The sequence below is a fragment of the Macaca thibetana genome, chromosome 4 (assembly GCF_024542745.1).
Source record: "Macaca thibetana thibetana isolate TM-01 chromosome 4, ASM2454274v1, whole genome shotgun sequence".
NCBI lineage: Eukaryota > Metazoa > Chordata > Mammalia > Primates > Cercopithecidae > Macaca > Macaca thibetana.
Genome location: NC_065581.1, coordinates 111,883,597 through 111,904,438, shown reverse-complemented (window position 1 = coordinate 111,904,438; position 20,842 = coordinate 111,883,597). Strand labels below are relative to the sequence as shown.

Below are 20,842 nucleotides of genomic sequence, written 5' to 3'. Positions count from 1 at the left end.
GTGATGATAGCGCCACTGCATTCCAGACTGGTTGGCAGAGTGTCTCAAAACAAACAAACAAACCCATATGTGTTTCATGGAAGAGTTTAGGGCTGCAGTGGCAACAGCGGGGAACACACGGCTCCAGTGCTGCCATCTATCTGTGGGGACCAGTACTGCTACTCATCACAGCCCAGACAGTTTCAAAACCCTTCTGAACACCACACTTTACCAATGAACTAGAAGGATTGTGACAGATGGCATGCTCTTTGGCATCCTTGATAAAATAAAGAAAGGGTCAAGAGCCCCTTTCATATTAAGTATTGCCTAAACAAAAAGATGGAAAAGGAGAAAACAACAAAAAAAGGTGTGGCAAAATAGGAAAAGAGAGAGAATGGGAGGAGAAAAAACGGACAGGTTCTAATGGGCCGTGAATGAATGGGACTAACTGATTCAGTCTCAATCTGTTGTCAGCAATGTCAGGATGTGCTTAATTTTCTATGACTTAGCTGAAATTCAAATATCTATTTATTATAATGACTGTAGAACCATTATATACAGCAAGAACAACTCAAGAGCTATTTTCTTTCAATATCACATGAAATATTCAAGCAAGAGAATCTAATAAAACAAATTCAATGTGATTTTTCATTTTCTTACCATTTGCTCTGTTAGTTGAATGTCTTTTGCTGTGGTTTTCACTGAAGCATTTGACAGGTCACACATGGAGCAAAGGAGATCTAGGTAGGTCCTTGCCTGCTCTTGCAAAGCTCTGAAGTGTTTGACCTGGAAAAGGCAAGCGTCAGAGTGAAAGAGATGCATCAGCTATTTAGATAGCAAATACTTGTATCATTTGTAAAATTCTGTTAACACTTCAAAAATAGTCTTGCTATGCTCAGTGTTTTCACCACTGTGTTCAAGTGACATATATTAGTGACTCCCAGGAAAAAATTCAAATCACCGATGAGGATTTATTTGTCCACTATTTGCTTCTCTTTGTATGTAAAATATTCTGTATGGTCTGGGAAAGGGGAAAACACAAGAAACTTCTATAATCTTTCCAGATTACTTGCTCACATGCCAGCTTATTTTCCATTTCAGAGAAAGAATTTGTAGCCTGCTCTGGTCTCCTTCTTAACATGTTTTTGCATATCTTAGAGACAGAAGGCAAAGGTCCGCGAGTTGGTGGGTTTCATTGGAGTGAGCTTTGCAGGAGATTCACCTTGTGATATTCTCTTTCCACAAGCCCAAGAGAGGCTTCTCTAGGTGGATCTTTAATCCATTTACAGAAACAAAGAAATGTGTTTCTTTGCAGATGCTCAGATTCTACTCAGGCTCCATTTTAGATACTGGGCATAGAGCAGCCCATAAAGCAAAACCCTTGCTCCCATGGAATTTACATTCTTAGGAAGGAGATAAATAATATATAAATAAACAAACATGCACTGGAATGTTTAGTACTGTTAAATATCATGTGGAAAAATCAAGGTGCTAAGCAGATAGGGTATGAGGAAGAAGCACTGCCACTTCAAGGACAGTGTATCTCAAAGGTCCCTCTGAGGAAAAGACCTGAATGCATGGCATGGCATAAGGTAAGAACATTCCAGGCAGGTGGACATGGTGGGCAGAGAGAGAGAAAATGCAAAGCCGTGAGGCTGGAGTACAGTGAACCAGGTGGGAGCAGAGGTTGGAGGGTGGGGCGGGGGCAAGTCATGGAGCCCCTTATAAGAAGAGCTGACCATACATCCCTGTTTGTTGGGTTTTGTCTTTAGTCTAGAGTTTCTCGACTCAGAACTATTGACAGTTGACTCCAAATAATTCTTTGTTGTGTGGGCTGACTTATACCTTGCAGGCTGTCAGCAGCATGCTTCGCGTCTACCCACTTAATGCCAGCAGCGACCCCACCATCCCAGTTGTGACAACCAACAACGTGTTCAGACAGTGACAAATGTCCCCTGTGGGAGCAAAGTCGCCATCTCCTCCACTCCAGACCGCTGCTCTGGTCCCATCGGATTATGTAAAGCAGACCCTGTCTTATCAAGAAGGTTCCATTTGGGAAAACAAATTAACCAGCCTATTCATAAGCCATGGTAAAAAAGTTGGAATTTAAGTGTGACGGGAAAATATTCGGGGCATCATGATCTGAGACAGGCTTTCAAAGACTCCCTCCTAACATTGTGTGGAGAACTGGCCGCCACAGGGGCGGTAGGCAGCAACGGTGCCCAGGTGTTAGGCTACTGCAGGGATCAGATGAACCGTGAAAATGGCCTGACTGGGGGCGGTGGCTGAGGTAGTGAGAAGTGGTTCTTGATTACTACATAAATGGGGATAAATAAGGAAGGCAGTATTGACCGCAAGTTGTAGGGATAAAGTCGACCTCCAGGATTTTCCCAAATCATAGCGTCAATCATGTCACCTGATTTTGTGACTCTGATCTCAGTATCTTTCCTCTGCACTGTGTGGATTACCTAGACATGCTATGCTCCTGTGGATATGATAAATACAGATTAATTTCCCAATAAGTCAGAAGTAGCACCTTTTCAATTGAATGTACAAGCTAACTATGGTATTGTGAGTCATCAGCCACTGTCCACAAGTACCATATCATGCACCTATGACCCAGAGAAAGTTATTTGTCTCAAGCAACTTTTGGATATGAGAAGAGAACAAGTTGTCAGAATGTCTATTTTATGAACATATTTAATAGAAAGGAATGATGCTATATTTTGAAATTTATATAGTTGGTCTGATTCCGAAAGCATTGGAAGTAGCACATAGAGTGTCAGTGACCACATAGCTGCAAAAATATTTGCTAAAATCAACTTTACAGAAAAATCTTATAGTACTTTTTCCCATTCCCTAAAGTTTTATGCCTTATAAAAACACATAGCACTCTGAATGGAATCAAATCCATGTGTCATTTTCTTGTGGTAGTAGGGAGTGTATTATCTTCACATATGTATTGGGGACGCACACTGCATCTTGGTACCATGCCCATTGTAAGTGGATTCTCCAGTCACACATCCAAGCTTGCCAGCCACTAAGGGCCTGGTCAGTTTTACATGAACACAGTAAGTTCTCATTTAATGTTGTCGGCAGATTCTTGGAAACTGTGACTTCTTTAAGCAAGAAGTTGTATAATGAAACAACTTTTGTTACCATCAACGCTGTAATAAACCTGCATATGGAAGGAAATGACATTATTTGAGGACCCGCTGTACATGGTTTTGCTTAAAGTTTCAGTTTCTGAGACCTATCGATGGCATTAAGTGAGGACTTACTGCACTTGCTAAGGGAAAAACTAAAACAAAACAAAAAACAAAAGAAACAACACCAAAAATAAAATAAAACAGGAAACAAAATTAAAAAATCTTTCCTCCTCAGAGTGACGGTGGTCCAAGTGTCTCCGCCACCTCGAACTCCCTTCTCTGGCTACTTTCAAAGACCATTTAGAGAGATGTGAAACAGGCAGAAACAGGGGACCATACAGTCACATAATCTGGAAGAAGGATCAGTATCCTCCTGTGACCACGGCTCATTCTGGTATGTGTAGTAAATCTCTTCCTGCTCTAGCAAAAGATCACTGGCATTAATACTTTCTTCTCCCTTCATCTCTTTTTTTTTTTTTTTTTTTTTTGGTAACAAAAGAGAAAAATTAAGTGTTGATCTTAATTTATTCAAAGTGCATTGGAAACAGCCACAAGACAAGGTGGCTTGTGATTCAAGAAAACTCTCAGTCTAATAAAAAAAGCAGAATATAGGCAGTCTTTAATTCATTTTTTTTTGTTTCATTTTTCCTGATCCTATTCTTATAAAGTATTATATGAACATTTTTCTGAACCATTTAATGACAATGCAAATCATTTTAGCCTTTAGAAAGTATATTTTAGGGAATGAATTAACTGGACACATTCTTTATGTAGACTCAATGATCAAACACATTATGTTATTCTCAATTTGTGGTAAAAAATTAAATTATTAAATATTGTTAATTCATATCTGGCAGCAATAACCTTTATAACTAAATTCCTCTAAAATATTTTCCCACAGGGTTAACACTGCATACCAAAGCTGCTTAGTACGAAAGTTTTAAAAAAATTCCCACATATTCTGGTTAAGTCTCAGCAACAACATTTTAAGCATGTGGATGTCAAATTAATACGGAATAGAATTCCTTTCACATGATAAAAACTAACATTGCATTCATCATCCATTCAATAATTATTTATGAAGTACCTTGTTTATGCCCCAAAACTATGCAAGAAGCTAGTACTACTTTTCTGTTTATAAGTAATGTTTACTTGTAGTGTGATATTTGCATTTCATTATAACTTTTAGAAGCAAGTATACTTATAAATGTCACTTTTAATAGCAGGAAACTATCTTGGAGGCTCTGAGAAATTAAGTGACTTACCCACGGTCCCCCAACAGAATAAATATCAGAATTGATCTTTGGTTACAGTGCCCATTTCCTTCCTTCCTTCTTTCCTTCCTTCCTTCCTTCCTTCCTTCCTTCCTTCCTTCCTTCCTTCCTTCCTCCCTCCCTTCCTTCCTTCCTTCCTTTCTCTTTCTTTCTTTTTTTCTTTTTCTTTCTTTCTTTCTTTCTTTCTTTCTTTTTCTTTCTTTCTTTCTTTTCTTTCTTTCTTCTTTCTTTCCTTCTCTTTCTTTTCTTTCTTTCTCTCTCTTCCTTCTTCTCTCTCTCTTTCTCTCCTTCTCTCCTTCCTTCCTTCTTTCTCTCTTTTCTTCCTTCTCTCTCTTTCTTTCTTTCTTTCTTTCTTTCTTTCTTTCTTTCTTTCTTTCTTTCTTTCTTTCTTTCTTTTTTTTTTTTTTTTTTTTTGACAGATTCTCACTCTGTTGCCCAGGCTGGAGTGCAGAGGCATGATCTTGGCTCACTGCAACCTCCACCTCCACCTCCCAGGTTCAAGCAATTCTCATACTTCAGCTTCCTGAATAGCTAGGATTACAGATGCCTGCCACCACACCCAGCTAATTTTTGTATTTTTAGTAGAGATGAGGTTTCACCATGTTGGCCAGGATGGTCTTGCACTCTTGAACCTGTGTGGTCTGCCCACTTTGGCCTCTCAAAGTGTTGGGAATACAGGAGTGAGTCACTGTGCCCAGCCCCATTCTCTTTCTTTTCTTTTTTTTTTCTTTTTAATAGTTAATTTTTATTATTATTTTATTTTTTATTTTTATTTTTTAATTTTTTTAGATAGTGCCTCACTCTGTCACCAGGCTGGAGTGCAATGGCATGATCTTGGCTCACTGCAACCTCTGCCTCCCAGGTTCAAGCGATTTTCCTGCCTTAGCCTCCGCATCCTCAGGAGGGTAGGTACTCTCCTACCCCAATCCCAGGGTAGCTGTGATTACAGGCACATACCACCATGCCCAGTTAATTTTTATATTTTTAGTAGAGATGGGGTTTCACCATGTTGGCCAGGCTGGTCTCAAACTCCTGGCCTCAAGTGATTCGCCTGTCTCGGCCTCCCAAAGTGCTGGGATTGCAGGCATGAGCCACTGCACCCGGCCCCATTCTCTTTCTAGTCTACCAAGTTGGCCGCTCACTATCATGTCCATCTTCCGGCTGGCACATGAACTCCACTAACGCAAACCACAGACCTTCTTCCTACTTTTAGATTCCCAGGAGTCAATACAGTTTGGCACATCGTAGGTACTTCACACATTTTCATTGAACTGTCTAAATGATTCACAAAAATAACACAAACTTTCAGGAGTTTACTACCTGCTTAACGGCTTCTGCCCTACTAAGAGGTGGTTGAGGGCTTGGTTCTAAATCCGGCTGGACTGTAGAAAGCCAGGCCTGGCACTGCTGCATGGTGTCTTGTCGGCTGACGTGCTTCTGAAGTTCATGTTCCAAACTCTGGTACACCTGAGACAATACAACCATGCTGAGATTATGAGAACTGCTTTCTACCTCTATAAAGATAATTGAAATTCAATGAAACATGACCAGTAGATCTAAATGGATATTCCCCCCAAGACTCCACAATTTCATACACATATCTAAGGTAGTTGTATGCCTCCCCAAGTGTTGCAAAATGCAATGGCTATCCCCCAGTTGATAACTTCTCGGTCCACACATCACAATGTAATATCTGGATTAGGGGAAGAGAACATGTGCAGGGTAAATATAACTGTAGAGGCATGTTAGAATACATAAAATCATTGAAGTTTAATTGTCATAAACATAAGTCAGAGGTTTTTGCAGCTTCTCTTCCTATGGTATAAATATTGCACTTTTTGTTTAAGCTAGTAACTAAAAGTAAAAATAAAACATGACCTCAAAAAAAGATAACCATTGTTTCTCTAACTGTGATGCTTCTGCAATAGAGGTAGGGTAAAATTTGAACTAAATTATAAAATGAGGAGCAGAGAGGTGGATGCCCTCACTTCATCTTAGAAGTTATGTTCTAGGGCAAAAATAATCCAGAATAATTCATATATTTTCTGATATGTCTATGTAATAAATCCTTAACAAGCCAACCAATTTTCATTTTATCCATAAAGACATATTAAGAAAAATTATGTATCTACTTGAGATCAAGAGGAAATATATCTATGATGTTTCCATTTAAGAAAAAGGAAAAAAGAAGGAAATTAGTTTAACCTGGCATTTCTTTCATTATTGAGACAATAGAAGCAATCATTGAATTCTGCTTTTCTCTGTCATCTTTTAAATTCATCACTTTCATCTGACATTAGGTTTATCCCTTATTTATTCTTATTCCAAGCAGAATTTTTAAAAGAATGGTGTTTTGTTCTCTTTATCACTTTTGCAAACTTTAATTATGAAGTTCTGATTATGTTCTTAGAATTTCATCTGCTTTCTAAATTTTAAAAATTATGTTGGTCTTTCCAACATCCACCAGTTAAAAAAAAATTAAACTGTATCCCTAATGCAAAGAAAATGTTTACTGTGAAGGAAGTCAGTGTGCAAGAAATCTCTGTTGAATGAGTGAATGAATGAACTCACTGGAGAGTTCTATGTGTAGCCTCATTTTCTCTCTTAACTCTCCCTTTTCTCCTCTTGTCATCATTTTCAATTATTTATTAGATTATTTTATTCCTCTTTTGTTAACCTTTAAAGGTGATTTTTTTTTAAGTCTGGGAAGTTACTAATGTCACTCAGAATTTTTTTTATTATTATGGTGAACATGGACCATTCTAATTACGTCACTGTTATATCACCAGTTCTTACTGGCTAGTCCAGTAAACAAAATACACAGAATACTAAGTTTAAAGGCTTATAAAAACTCTTTGCAGTGTCATTTAAAAATTCTAGAATAATGTAAAGCAATTTACTTATTTTAGTAAATTTTTTGTTAAAACAGCAATTCTTACCCCTCTTAGACTTATTTTTAAAACATTAAGAATTCTGTTTTAGTGGAAGTATACCCACTTAAGTGTAAGTCATATTTGTCACTTATTCCTTTCTCAAATTCTATATGAATGTAAGCAAGTATTGATTTAGATTAAAACCCAGGCTGCATACAGTTAAAAAGAAAATAATTATGGTGAAAATTATGAAATAAATTTATGTTTTTGTTACAAAATAAATGACAAATTAGAAAGTATTGATGATGTGCAAAGAAAAACAAACACGGGGTGCGCCCAAGATGGCCGAATAGGAACAGCTCCCGCCTCCAGCTCCCAGTGTGAGTGACACAGAAGACGGGTGATTTCTGCATTTTCAACTGAGCTTTGAAGAGAGCAGTGGATCTCCCAGCACGGAGGTGGAGATATGAGAATGGACAGACTGCCTGCTCAAGTGAGTCCCTGACCCCTGAGTAGCCTAACTGGGAGACATCCCACACTAGGTGCAGACTGGCACCTCACACCGCACACGGCTGGGTACACCCCTGAGACAAAGCTTCCAGAGCAAGAATCAGACAGCAACACTCGCTGTTCAGCAATATTCTATCTTCTGCAGCCTCCACTGCTGATACCCAGGCAAACAGGGTCTGGAGTGGACCTCAAGCAAACTCCAACAGACCTGCAGCTGAGGGTCCTGACTGTTAGAAGGAAAACTAACAAACAGAAAGGACACCCACACCAAAACCCCATCAGTGCGTCACCATCATCAAAGACCAAAGGCAGATAAAACCACAAAGATGGGGAAAAAGCAGTGCAGAAAAGCTGGAAATTCAAAAAATCACAGCGCATCTCCCTCTCCAAAGGAATGCAACTCATCGCCAGCAATGGAACAAGGTTGGATGGAGAATGACTTTGACAAGTTGAGAGAAGAAGGCTTCAGTCAATCAAATTTCTCAGAGCTAAAGGAGGAACTACGTAACCAGCGCAAAGAAACTAAAAACCTTGAAAAAAGATTTGACGAATGGTTAACTAGAATAATCAATGTAGAGAGGTCCTTAAAAGAACTGATAGAGAAAACCATAACACTAGAACTACATGACAAATGCACAAGCTTCAGTAACCAACTTGATCAACTGGAAGAAAGAGTATCAGTGATTGAAGATTGAATGAATGAAATGAAGCGAGAAGAGAAGTGTAGAGAAAAAAGAGTAAAAAAAAAATGAACAAAGCCTCCAAGAAATATGGGATTATGTGAAAAGACCAAATCTATGTCTGATTGGTGTGCCTGAAAGTGACAGGGAAAATGGAACCAAGTTGGAAAACATTCTGCAGGATATCATCCAGGAGAACTTCCCCAACCTAGCAAGGCAGGCCAACATTCAAATTCAGGAAATACAGAGAACACCACAAAGATACTCCTCGAGAAGAGCAACTCCAAGACACATAATTGTCAGATTCACCAAAGTTGAAATGAAGGAAAAAATGTTAAGGGCAGCCAGAGAGAAAGGTCGGGTTACCCACAAAGGGAAGCAGATCTCTTGGCAGAAACGCTCCAAGCCAGAAGAGAGTGGGGGCCAATATTCAACATTCTTAAAGAAAAGAATTTTCAACCCAGAATTTCATATCCAGCCAAACTAAGCTTCATAAGTGAAGGAGAAATAAAATCCTTTACAGACAAGTAAATGCTTAGAGATTTTGTCACCACCAGCCCTACCCTACAAGAGCTCCTGAAGGAAGCACTAAACATGGAAAGGAACAACAGGTACCAGCCATTGCAAAAACATGCCAAAATGTAAAGTGCATTGATGCTAGGAAGAAACTGCATCAACTAACGAGCAAAATAGCCAGCTAATATCATAATGACAGGATCAAGTTCACGCATAGCAATATTAACCTTAAATGTAAATGGACTAAATGATCCAATTAAAAGACACAGACTGGCAAATTGGATAAAGACTCAAGACCCATCAGTTTGCTGTATTCAGGAGACCCATCTCACATGCAGAGACACACATAGGCTCAAAATAAAGGGATGAAGGGAGATTTACCAAGCAAATGGAAAACAAAAAAAAAGCAGGGATTGCAATCCTAGTCTCTGATAAAACAGACTTTAAACCATCAAAGATCAAAAGAGACAAAGAAGGCCATTACATAATGGTAAAGGGATCAATTCATCAGGAAGAGCTAACTATCCTAAATATATATGAACCCAATACAGGAGCACCCAGATTCATAAAGCATGTCCTTAGAGACTTACAAAGAGACTTAGACTCCATACAATAATAATGGGAGACTTTAACACCCCACTGTCAACATTAGACAGATCAATGAGACAGAAAGTTAACAAGGATATCCAGGAATTTGAACTCAACTCTGCACCAAGTGGACCTAATAGACATCTACAGAACTCTACACCCCAAATCGACAGAATATACATTCTTCTCAGCACCACATCACACTTATTCCACAATTGACCACATAGTTGGAAGTAAAAGCACTCATCAGCAAATGTAAAAGAACAGAAATTATAACAAACTGTCTTTCAGACCACAGTGCAATCAAACTAGAACTCAGGATGAAGAAACTCAATCAAAACTGCTCAACTACATGGAAACTGAACAGCCTGCTCCTGAATGACTACTGGGTACATAACAAAATGAAGGCAGAAATAAAGATGTTCTTTGAAACCAATGGGAACAAAGATACAACATACCAGAATCTCTGGGACACATTTAAAGCAGTGTGTAGAGGGAAATTGATAGCACTAAATGCCCACAAGAGAAAGCAGGAAAGATCTAAAATTGACACCCTAACATCACAATTAAAAGAACTAGAGAAGCAAGAGCAAACACATTCAAAAGCTAGCAGAAAGCAAGAAATAACTAAGATCAGAGCAGAACTGAAGGAGATAGAGACACGAAAAACCCTTCAAAACATCGATGAATCCAGGAGCTGGTTTTTTGAAAAGATCAACAAAATTGATAGACCACTAGCAAGACTAATAAAGAAGAAAAGAGAGAAGAATCAAATAGATGCAATAAAAAATCATAAAGGGGATATCATCACCAACCCCACAGAAATACAAACTACCATCAAATAATACTATAAACACCTCTACACAAATAAACTAGAAAACCTAGAAGAAATGGATAATTTCCTGGACACTTACACTCTCCCAAGACTAAACCAGGAAGAAGTTGAATCCCTGAATAGACCAATAGCAGGCTCTGAAATTGAGGCAATAATTAATAACCTACCAACCAAAAAAAGTCCAGGACCAGATGGATTCACAGCCGAATTCTACCAGAGGTACAAGGAGGAGTTGGTATCATTCCTTCTGAAACTATTCCAATCAATAGAAAAAGAGGGAATCCTCCCTAACTCATTTTATGAGGCCAACATCATCCTGATACTAAAGCCTGACAGAGACACAACAAAAAAAGAGAATTTTAGACCAATATCCCTGATGAACATCGATGCAAAAATCCTCGATAAAATACTGGCATACCTTATCCAGCAGCACATCAAAAAGCTTATTCACCATGATCAAGTGGGCTTCATCCCTGGGATGCAAGGCTGGTTCAACATATGCAAATCAATAAACGTAATCCAGCATATAAACAGAACCAAAGACAAAAACCACCTGATTATCTCAATAGATGCGGAAAAGGCCTTTGACAAAATTCAACAGCCCTTCATGCTAAAAACTCTCAATAAATTCGGTATTGATGGAACATATCTCAAAATAATAAGAGCTATTTATGACAAATCCACAGCCAATATCATACTGAATGGGCAAAAACTGGAAGCATTCCCTCTGAAAACTGGCGCAAGACAGGGATGCCCTCTCTCACCTCTCCTATTCAACATAGTGTTGGAAGTTCTGGCTAGGGCAATCAGGCAAGAGAAAGAAATCAAGGGTATTCAGTTAGGAAAAGAAGAAGTCAAATTGTCCCTCTTTGCAGATGACATGATTGTATATTTAGAAAACCCCATTGTCTCAGCCTAAAATCTCCTTAAGTTGATAAGCAACGTCAGCAAAGTCTCAGGATACAAAATCAATGTGCAAAAATCACAAGCATTCTTATACACCAGTAACAGCCAAATCATGAATGAACTCCCATTCACAATAGCTTCAAAGAGAATAAAATACCTAGGAATCCAACTTACAAGGAATGTAAAGGACCTCTTCAAGGAGAACTACAAACCACTGCTCAGTGAAATAAAAGAGGACACAAACAAATGGAAGAACATACCATGCTCATGGATTGGAAGAATCAATATCGTGAAAATGGCCATACTGCCCAAGGTTATTTATAGATTCAATGCCATCCCCATTAGGCTACCAATGACTTTCTTCACACAATTAGAAAAAACTGCTTTAAAGTTCATATGGAACCAAAAAAGAGCCCGCATTGCCAAGACAATCCTAAGCCAAAAGAACAAAGCAGGAGGCATCACGCTACCTGACTTCAAACTATACTACAAGGCTACAGTAACCAAAACAGCATGGTACTGGTACCAAAACAGAGATATAGACCAATGGAACAGAACAGAGCCCTCATAAATAATACCATACATCTACAGCCATCTGATCTTTGACAAACCTGACAAAAACAAAAAATGGGGAAAGGATTCCCTATTTAATAAATGGTGCTGGGAAAATTGACTAGCCATAAGTAGAAAGCTGAAACTGGATCCTTTCCTTACTCCTTATACGAAAATTAATTCAAGATGGATTAGAGACTTAAATGCTAGACCTAAAACCATAAAAACCCTAGAAGAAAACCTAGGTAATACCATTCAGGACATAGGCATGGGCAAAGACTTCATGTCTAAAACACCAGAAGCAATGGCAACAAAAGCCAAAATTGACAAATGGGATCTAATTAAACTAAAGAGCTTCTGCACAGCAAAAGAAACTACCATCAGAGTGAACAGGCAACCTACAGAATGGGAGAAAATTTTTGCAATCTACTCATCTGACAAAGGGCTAATATCCAGAACCTACAAAGAACTCAAACAAACTTACAAGAAAAAAACAGCCCCATCAAAAAGTGGGCAAAGGATATGAACAGATACTTCTCAAAAGAAGACATTCATACAGCCAACAGACACATGAAAAAATGCTCATCATCACTGGCCATCAGAGAAATGCAAATCAAAACCACAATGAGATACCATCTCACACCAGTTAGAATGGCAATCATTAAAAAATCCGGAAACAACTGGTGCTTGGGAGGATGTGGAGAAATAGGAACACTTTTACACTGTTGGTGGGACTGTAAAGTAGTTCAACCATTGTGCAAAACAGTATGGCGATTCCTCAAGGATCTAGAACTAGAAACACCATATGACCCAGCCATCCCATTACTGGGTATATACCGAAAGGATTATAAGTCATGCTGCTATAAAGACACATGCACACATATGTTTATTGTGGCACTATTCACAATAGCAAAGACTTGGAATCAACCCAAATGTCCATCAGTGACAGACTGGATTAAGAAAACGTGGCACATATACACCATGGAATACTATGCAGCCATAAAAAAGGATGAGTTTGTGTCCTTTGTAGGGACATGGATGCAGCTGGAAACCATCATTCTTAGCAAACTATCACAAGAACAGAAAACCAAATACTGCATGTTCTCACTCATAGGTGGGAATTGAACAATGAGATCACCTGGACACAGGAAGGGGAACATCACACACTGGGTCCGATTGTGGGGAGGGGGTAGGGAGGAGGGATAGCATTAGGAGATATACCTAATGTAAATGATGAGTTAATGGGTGCAGCACACCAACATGGCACATGTATACATATGTAACAAACCTGCACATTGTGCACATGTACCCTAGAACTTAAAGTATAATAAAAAGAAAAAAAGAAAAACAAACACATCATCTATTCAAACACATCAACTATTTTTTTCTTTTAAAATTTCCTCAAATTCCTTTTACCAACAAAAAAAAACACACATTTTTTTTTTTTTTTTTTTTTTTTTTTTTTAGATGGAGTCTCTCTCTGTCTCCCAGGCTGGAGTGTAGTGGTGCAATCTCAGCTCACTGCAATCTCCACCTCCTGGGTTTTCCTGGGTTCAAGAGATTCTCCTGCCTCAGCTTCCCAAGTATCTGGGATTACAGGTGCTTGCCACCATACCCGGGTAATTTTTGTATTTTTAGTGGAGACGGAGTTTCACCATGTTGGCCAGGCTGGTCTCGAACTCCTGACCTCAAGTGATCCACCTGCTTTGGCCTCCCAAGGTGCTAGGATTACAGGCTTGAGCCACCATGCCCGGCCCAAATCAACTTTTAACAAACTTTTTCATAATCAATTCATGGAATAAACAAATTGGATAAAACAATATCTGAAATTCATTGCTTAGTCACATCAATCAAATACAAAATGTGTTAGTTTTGTGTTCACACAGCCACTGTGAAATTTATCCTCATATTTCCTGTCTGGCAACACATCAAAACTAACTAATCCAAAGAGTTGAGCATTGATTCTATTTATAAAAAGTCTCTAGACTACACAGCCTGTCTCCATAATTCCTCGTCATCATGGAACGTTCTGGGGACACTCACCCTCTGAGCTGTGCTGCAGATCGCTGAGTAGCTGTCCTTTGTACCCTGCAGATGAGCATGGACGTTTTGTTTAAGTTTCGCTTGCAGGTGGTCTGCACATTGGCCAATCAAAGTATCACCTTTCATTTGAAGATTGTTCAAACGGTCTTCAAAACCAGCAATTTCTTCCATCATTGCCTGCAAAAATGAAACCAATACAGAGTTCTCAGAATTCTACTTTTACTTTTAAATAACTTATCCATCAAACAAAGTTTAAGATAGATAATTTCACTGTTTAATACTGTTTTTGAAAGAATCTTGCAATTTATCTTAGTTATACATTAAATGAAAACAAAAGCACATGTTTTCAGGGATACTCCAAAGGGAAGAGTCAATGAGCTTGAGAGATTAGTTACAGAAGGACTGACGAAGTAACCTTTAAGACTAGACTGTGTTCATGGCTGATCTCAGAGAGATATCTGCTCCATGGTATTACTACCAGACAAAAGGATGTTCCTATATTTTTCAGGTCGATAAGTTATAATTCTGGCGTAATTTTTGTCTAAAACAGTCTGATTACTATTTCATCCAATTTATATAATATCTCATTTCTATAAGGTTGGTGCAAATGTAGTTGTGGTTTTTGTCATTACTTTTCTTTCTTTCTTTTTTTTTTTTTTGAGACAGAGTGTCACTCTGCTGCCCAGGCTGGAGTGCAGTGGCACAATTTTGGCTTACTGCCACCTCTGCCTCCCAGGTTCAAGCGATTCTTCTGCCTCAGCCTCCCAAGTAGGTGGGATTATAGGTGTCCACCACCACACCTGGCTAATTTTTTTTTTTTTTTTTTGTATTTTTAATGGAGATCGGGTTTTACTATGTTGGCCAGGCTGGTCTTGAACTCCTGACCTCAAGTGATCTGCTAGCCTTGGACTCCCAAAGTGCTTGGATTACAGGTGTGAGCCACCGTGCCCAGCCTGTTATTACTTTTAATGACAAAACAATTACTTCTGCACAAATGTAATAATCTAATTCTAGTTTCTGTAATAATCTAATATCTATTTTTTAATTCATGTGATATCTAACTTACATCTACTACTGTTTATAATAATGAAAACAGCATTTAAACTTATCATTTATTAAGCACCTGCTATAGTCCAGGAATTACATATAAGCCCGACGAATGTGTACTATCATTATTTTATAGATGAGGAAACTGAAGCACAGTGAGGTTGTACAACACAGTCAAGGTATGGCACAGACCCCAGGCTTTGTACATAGCTCAGCCTGATTTCACCTCACACCACCATACCCACTGGCATTCTTTAGTGAGCATTCTTATAGATGACTCAGGGAAGAAAAACTTATTTTTTTTAATCACGTTCTGGCCAGGTGTGGTGGCTCATACCTGTAATCCCAGTACTTTGGGAGGCCTAGGCTGGTGGATCACCTGAGGTCAGGAGTTAGAGACCAGCCTGGCCCACATGGTGTAACCCTGTCTCTACTAAAAATACAAAAATTAGTCGGGCATGGTGGAGGGCACCTGTAATCTCAGCTACTCGGGAGACTGAGGCAGGAGAATCACTTGAACCTAGGAAGCAGAGGTTGCAGTGAGCTGAGATTGCACCACCACACTCCAGCCTGAGCAACAAGAGCAAAACTCCACCTCAAAAAAATAAATAAATAAAATCAAGTTCTAGTGTTTTTTCTTTTTCTTTTCTTTTTTTTTTTTTAACTGTTATATGATGCTAAGGACAAGTGACACAATCCAATATACGGTTGCCTGGGTAACCCATCATTATATCTATAGGAAGCCTGGGTGGCCCCTTCAGCAGTCCAGGGTCTACTACTTTTTCAAACAGTGCTGGGCTAGCAGTTATTATATATGCTCAGTTGAAAGGAACCACTTTGTCTCTGAGTTGGAACAGAACCACTCCACCATGAGGTCATTCATGGGGTAGACTACCTTCTGGATTGTCATCTCCTCAGTGCCTACCAGAAGGTATAGTGTAGCTGCTTTTTAATTCATATTTGTTAAATAAAATCCTTTCTTATAGATGGAAATGTTGGCGCCCAGAGAGGCTAACTGGCTTTCCTAAGACACACTATCAGACACCGACCACATCATGAATAAACTTGCTTTCCATTACGATCACAAATAAGTTGCTCCATAAAATTGTGACCACAACATCTATCATCTGGTAAACATAATTACTAAAAATACGTATTATTAAGTTCTTATCTTGACAGATTTAAATAGTGCTTTTAGCCTATCACCTGTATCAAAGATAAGAACTCCTCACATTAGTTTTGTACTTTGTGATTTACAAAATGTCTTCACAAATATTATCTCCTGTGATTAGCACAACAATTATGAGATGGGCTGGTATTGTTATCATCCTAAAGGAGAAAAAGACAGACTCAGATAGGCGAAGTTGTCTCTCCAGGAAGGGGAAGAGTCCAGACTAGAATCCAGATTTTCTGATGCCTTTGGCTGCATTTTCCAAAATAGATCCCATAAAGACTAAATTCTGAGATAAAAATTATCAGCTGGGGAAAATGCAACAATGTGTTCAGAAGTTCAATGAGAGGATTCAACTCTTCTTGATTCACTTGAACACCAAGTTCAACTGTTGTCAATTGTCAGAAGTGCTTGAGACTTAGACCTTGATATCGTTTGGCTGTCTCCCTACCCAAATCTCATCTTGAATTCCCACATGTTGTGGAAGGGACCCGGTAGGAGATAACTGAATCATGGGGACAGCTCTTTCCCATGCTGTTCTCATGATAGCAAATAAGTCTCATGAGATCTGATGGTTTTAAAGATGGGAGTTTCCCCGCAAACACTCTCTTGTCTGCCACCATGTGAGATGTGCCTTTACCTTCCACCATGATTGTGAGGCCTCCCCAGACACATGGAAGTGTAAGTCCAATAAACCTCTTTCTTTCGTAAATTGCCCAGTCTCAGGTATGTCTTTGTCAGCCATGTGAAAACGGACTAATATAGACCTGATTCTCTCAGTACAATCATTGTAAACCAGAGATGCACCTGTGTGTGCATCCCCACACATGCACACACATGCACAGACACACGCATACACACACTGGTGAAGCTGTCCCAAAGGCAGCCCTTTAAAGGTCAGGGGTACCTTGTGGTGGGCCAGTTGCTGGGTGATTGTCTCCAGGCTGCTCGTCTCCAGGAGGTCAGGGGCCACCAGTCTGCCGGACATCTGCAGCAGCCACTTTTCAACCTCTTGGAGCTCACTGTTGTAGTCTTCATGGTCTTTGACTTTCGCCTCCAGACTGAAGACATGCTCCTGCAAAACCAGGTGCCCATCAGAGGTGACTTTCAAGTGAAAAATCTACTCAAAACTGTTTTGTATTACAAAAAACCCAAGAGAAAACTACCAGGAATGGAAAAAATATATAGTCATTATGCCAATTAAATATCTATCTGAATTAAAAAAAAAATACTAACCCATACCAGATCTTAAAATTATGTGACACAGAGAAAGGAGTCAGGACCCACATTTTGGAAAATAAACCCTTTTATGGAGTCTTTCATCTCTCCTTACCTTTCCTATGCTGCACAGGTCCTGGTAATCACTTTGAAGTTGATCTATTTTGTCCTTTAAAGTGACATCCTGCACTAGTTCCAGAAGAGCTTCACCCTTCTCTCTCACTGACTTTACTGATGGTTCATGGGACAGCACCGTTTGTTGAAGTGACTTGAATTACAAAGAAAAAAAAAATGAGCTTGCTCATCTCTGCGAACAAGATGAATACATACATACGCCCGTGGCACACCAAGAGATGATCCACCTCAAAGAAAGATTGGTACATATTTATGAATCAATAAGTGCAAAACATTAAAGAGAGAGTGATTTATTATGGCTAACACAGTTTCTAAATACAAAAGAAAAGTCACACATCAAATGGACCGTCCTATGTGGAGAAAAAAGGATGGGAAATAGTTCTATTTGGCTAAATTTAATATAGCTCATATTTCTGGCTTCTACCTTATTCCTTTCATCAGAGAAAAAAATTCTCAACATGAAAAGGCCACTGTCTTTTGATTTTGAGGTCATGAAGTTAGTTCCAATTTGAGCTACTCAGGGAGTTAGCAAGAACAATTCTAGTTGTGACCTTGCTGAAATAGGCTAAAAGCACTACTTAAATCTATCAAGAAATCAGTGGCCGGAAGGAAGAGGCTGTGATTCTTATGTGGCCTCTTCAAAGACAAGTTGTCAGGCTTGGCAGAGAAGCCAAGGATAGAAATAGACATCGGCTGGAAGAGGCCATCACAAAAGCTTCCAACAGGGAAAGCTTTGGGGTAAGCCAGCACACTGTAATTCTTAAAAGGTATCACTCAATCATCCAGATCAAATTTATAACACAAATTATTCCACATGTAAGCTTGCATAATTGCTTCAAATATTGGAGCGGGTGAAGTACCTTTGTCTATGTCATGTATAGGTATATCCACATCACTATTTATTCTTTCAAAAATCAGTTTCTAAGGTACTCAGCTAGAGTTTGTTAATTAGAACTTATTTTCTTATAAATACGATATGTCACTTTCAATTTACCATAGGTCAGCTTCTAGCCTTGGGTACTAGAAGATGAAGGGAAGCCTCAATATGGAAAAGATATGGGATCCTCGTGCCAGCAATATTTTACCTGGAGGATCCAAATACCTGGCTCACACATCAGAAAAGATCTTCATTGATTGACAGATACATACAATCAATAAATGTATTGACACAATCTTTGAGTATCAGATCTCTGAATGGAAAAATAACTCTGAAGTAGTGGATTTAACCCAGTAGATCTCCACAGGTCATGGCATCGCTGGACAGCTGCAGAACGGACACGTGCGGGATGCATTCCAGCAGCTGTTACGGGTAACACACAGCAAGAATTACCTCCCTCCCATTTAGTCTCTGCGTGAACTCCGCATGCATCTGTCAGTGAGTAAACACATTACCTTGTATTTAGATAACTGAGCTTTTTTCTCATATAATTCCATTTTGGGTTCTTCAGGAACACGTAGGATTTCCTGGTATTCTGCTATCCACTGTGTCAGGGCTTTGCATTTATCTGAGAATTCCTTTGCTAAATGAAGACCTTTTTCCAGTGTCATGTGTTCTTTCCGGACAGCGCTGGTCAGTTCCTTCAACTGCTCCACGTGATCACGAATCTCCTTTCTTAACCTCTCTGCCTCGCCTTCCTCCAAGTATTTAACAGCCCTCTCTCCTTTCTCCCGGGCTGATTTCAGCAAACTGTGACCTTTCTCCATGTCTTTGAGCAAAACCTGAAAAAGAGAGTGAGTTGGAAGCAAATGTAACCTTATTTCTTTTCTTTTTTTTTTTTTTGAGATGGAGTTTCACTTTGTCACTGAGGCTGGAGTGCAGTGGCACGATCTTGGCTCATTGCAACCTCCGCCTCCTGGGTTCCAGAGATTCTCCTGCCTCAGCCTCTGAAGTAGCTGGGACTACAGGTCTGTGCCACCATGCCTGGCTAATTTTTGTATTTGTTAGTAGAGACAGGATTTCACCATGTTGGTCAGGCTGGTCTTGAACTCCTGACCTCAAGCAATCCACCCACCTCAGCCTCCCAAAGTGCTGGAATTACAGGTGTGAGCCACTGAGCCTGGCCATTTCTTTTCCTTTTAAAGAAAGGTTTCTCAAGGTCTGTTCTTCAGTCTACCTATTTCCCTTTAAACTAAGTTGTTGATGTTCATAACCAGATTTGACCTGCCAGGAATCAGGAACCCTGGCTTCTTTACTTCGATATAGGTTCTAAAAGTCTTGATTGATATATCATTTCCAATTCAGAGAATCAAAAAAGAACTTGATGTTTCTCTCATCCCTAGCAATCTTTTTCAAAAGACCTGAGTTTAAACTCTGGACAGGCACTGGGCCATTAATTTGAGAGGTCGTTTTCTCTTAATATTGAAGTGTCACACTGGAATTCAGTTAAGACTTTCATGGGTGTCCATGTGTAAGTCATTCTGATAACAACACATCATAATTAAGTGAAAGCCGGCTTCTGGCCTTAAAGAGCCAACTTAGTATTTCAAGTAAAACGATGAGCTCAGGATCACCAGTCATAATGGTTGGGATGATCACTTGTGCTTCCAGTATCTATACAGGAGAATGGGCAGCTCGGTGAACGGAAAGGTTGGACACAAATCTGAAGTATGTGTGCCTACCTCCAACGTCTTCAATTTCTTCCCCATCATTGTTGTATCTACTTTGTCAATCTTGGTAGCCACATTCTTGAAGTTTTTATGCGTAGAGCCATACCAATCCGAATAGGAACTGAGGGATGACTCTGATTCCTCCAAACTCTGAATCTCTTCTTCCAGGAATTTTATTTGTTCCTATGAAAGAACAGAGAAAACTGAACGGTGAAGTAAAGGCCTGTGCCAGGGCCTTTGTTGATGAATATGTATCTTCACTGGATGTTCGTGAAAGGAAGGCTATTTTGGCCGGTGAAGTTTGCTGGCCTATGCTGAGCACCTGGTGACCCACTCACCAGCACTTGGAGAAGCAGGGCTTGGTATCTGGAAGTCAGCTGGGTGGCCTGGCAACCCATTCTGCTGTTCACGTGGCTTTCGTCCAGTATCTCCTGAGCTCTAGCTCCCACTTCCTCAACTTCATCTCTGTACGCAGTCACTTCTTCGTGCCACTTCTGAAATGACAAAGTATCGAAGGGAAACATTCAATCTTAGCTATTTGAATAAGACCGATATATATCTTCTTAATGGGAAATGGTTTCAGTGTATGTTTAGAAGACGTTTATTTTGAGACATACTTGTGAAAATGCCAAATGTTATCTTCATAAATATATTAAAACAATGTGATACAAACTGTACACTTGAGTTGGATAGTTTTCTGTATCTATTACACTTCCATTCAAAAATTAAAAATGAAAACAGGCCAGGTGCAGTGGCTCA

At 39.4% G+C, this 20,842-nt stretch overlaps 1 protein-coding gene across 18 annotated transcripts in view; it reads right to left on the bottom strand.

The window, feature by feature from the left end:
- SYNE1 (spectrin repeat containing nuclear envelope protein 1) overlaps positions 1–20,842 on the bottom strand; it is a 530,910-nt gene that overhangs the window by 217,952 nt on the left and 292,116 nt on the right. For all 18 annotated transcript variants that reach the window (XM_050786838.1, XM_050786854.1, XM_050786847.1 and 15 more), the window contains 8 exons: positions 20,422–20,577; positions 20,096–20,266; positions 18,869–19,195; positions 17,457–17,609; positions 17,031–17,198; positions 13,906–14,082; positions 5,723–5,869; positions 640–765 (listed from right to left, as the gene is read on the bottom strand). In XM_050786838.1, the coding sequence (XP_050642795.1) occupies positions 640–765; positions 5,723–5,869; positions 13,906–14,082; positions 17,031–17,198; positions 17,457–17,609; positions 18,869–19,195; positions 20,096–20,266; positions 20,422–20,577 (1,425 nt within the window). The remainder of the gene's footprint in view (positions 1–639; positions 766–5,722; positions 5,870–13,905; positions 14,083–17,030; positions 17,199–17,456; positions 17,610–18,868; positions 19,196–20,095; positions 20,267–20,421; positions 20,578–20,842) is intronic.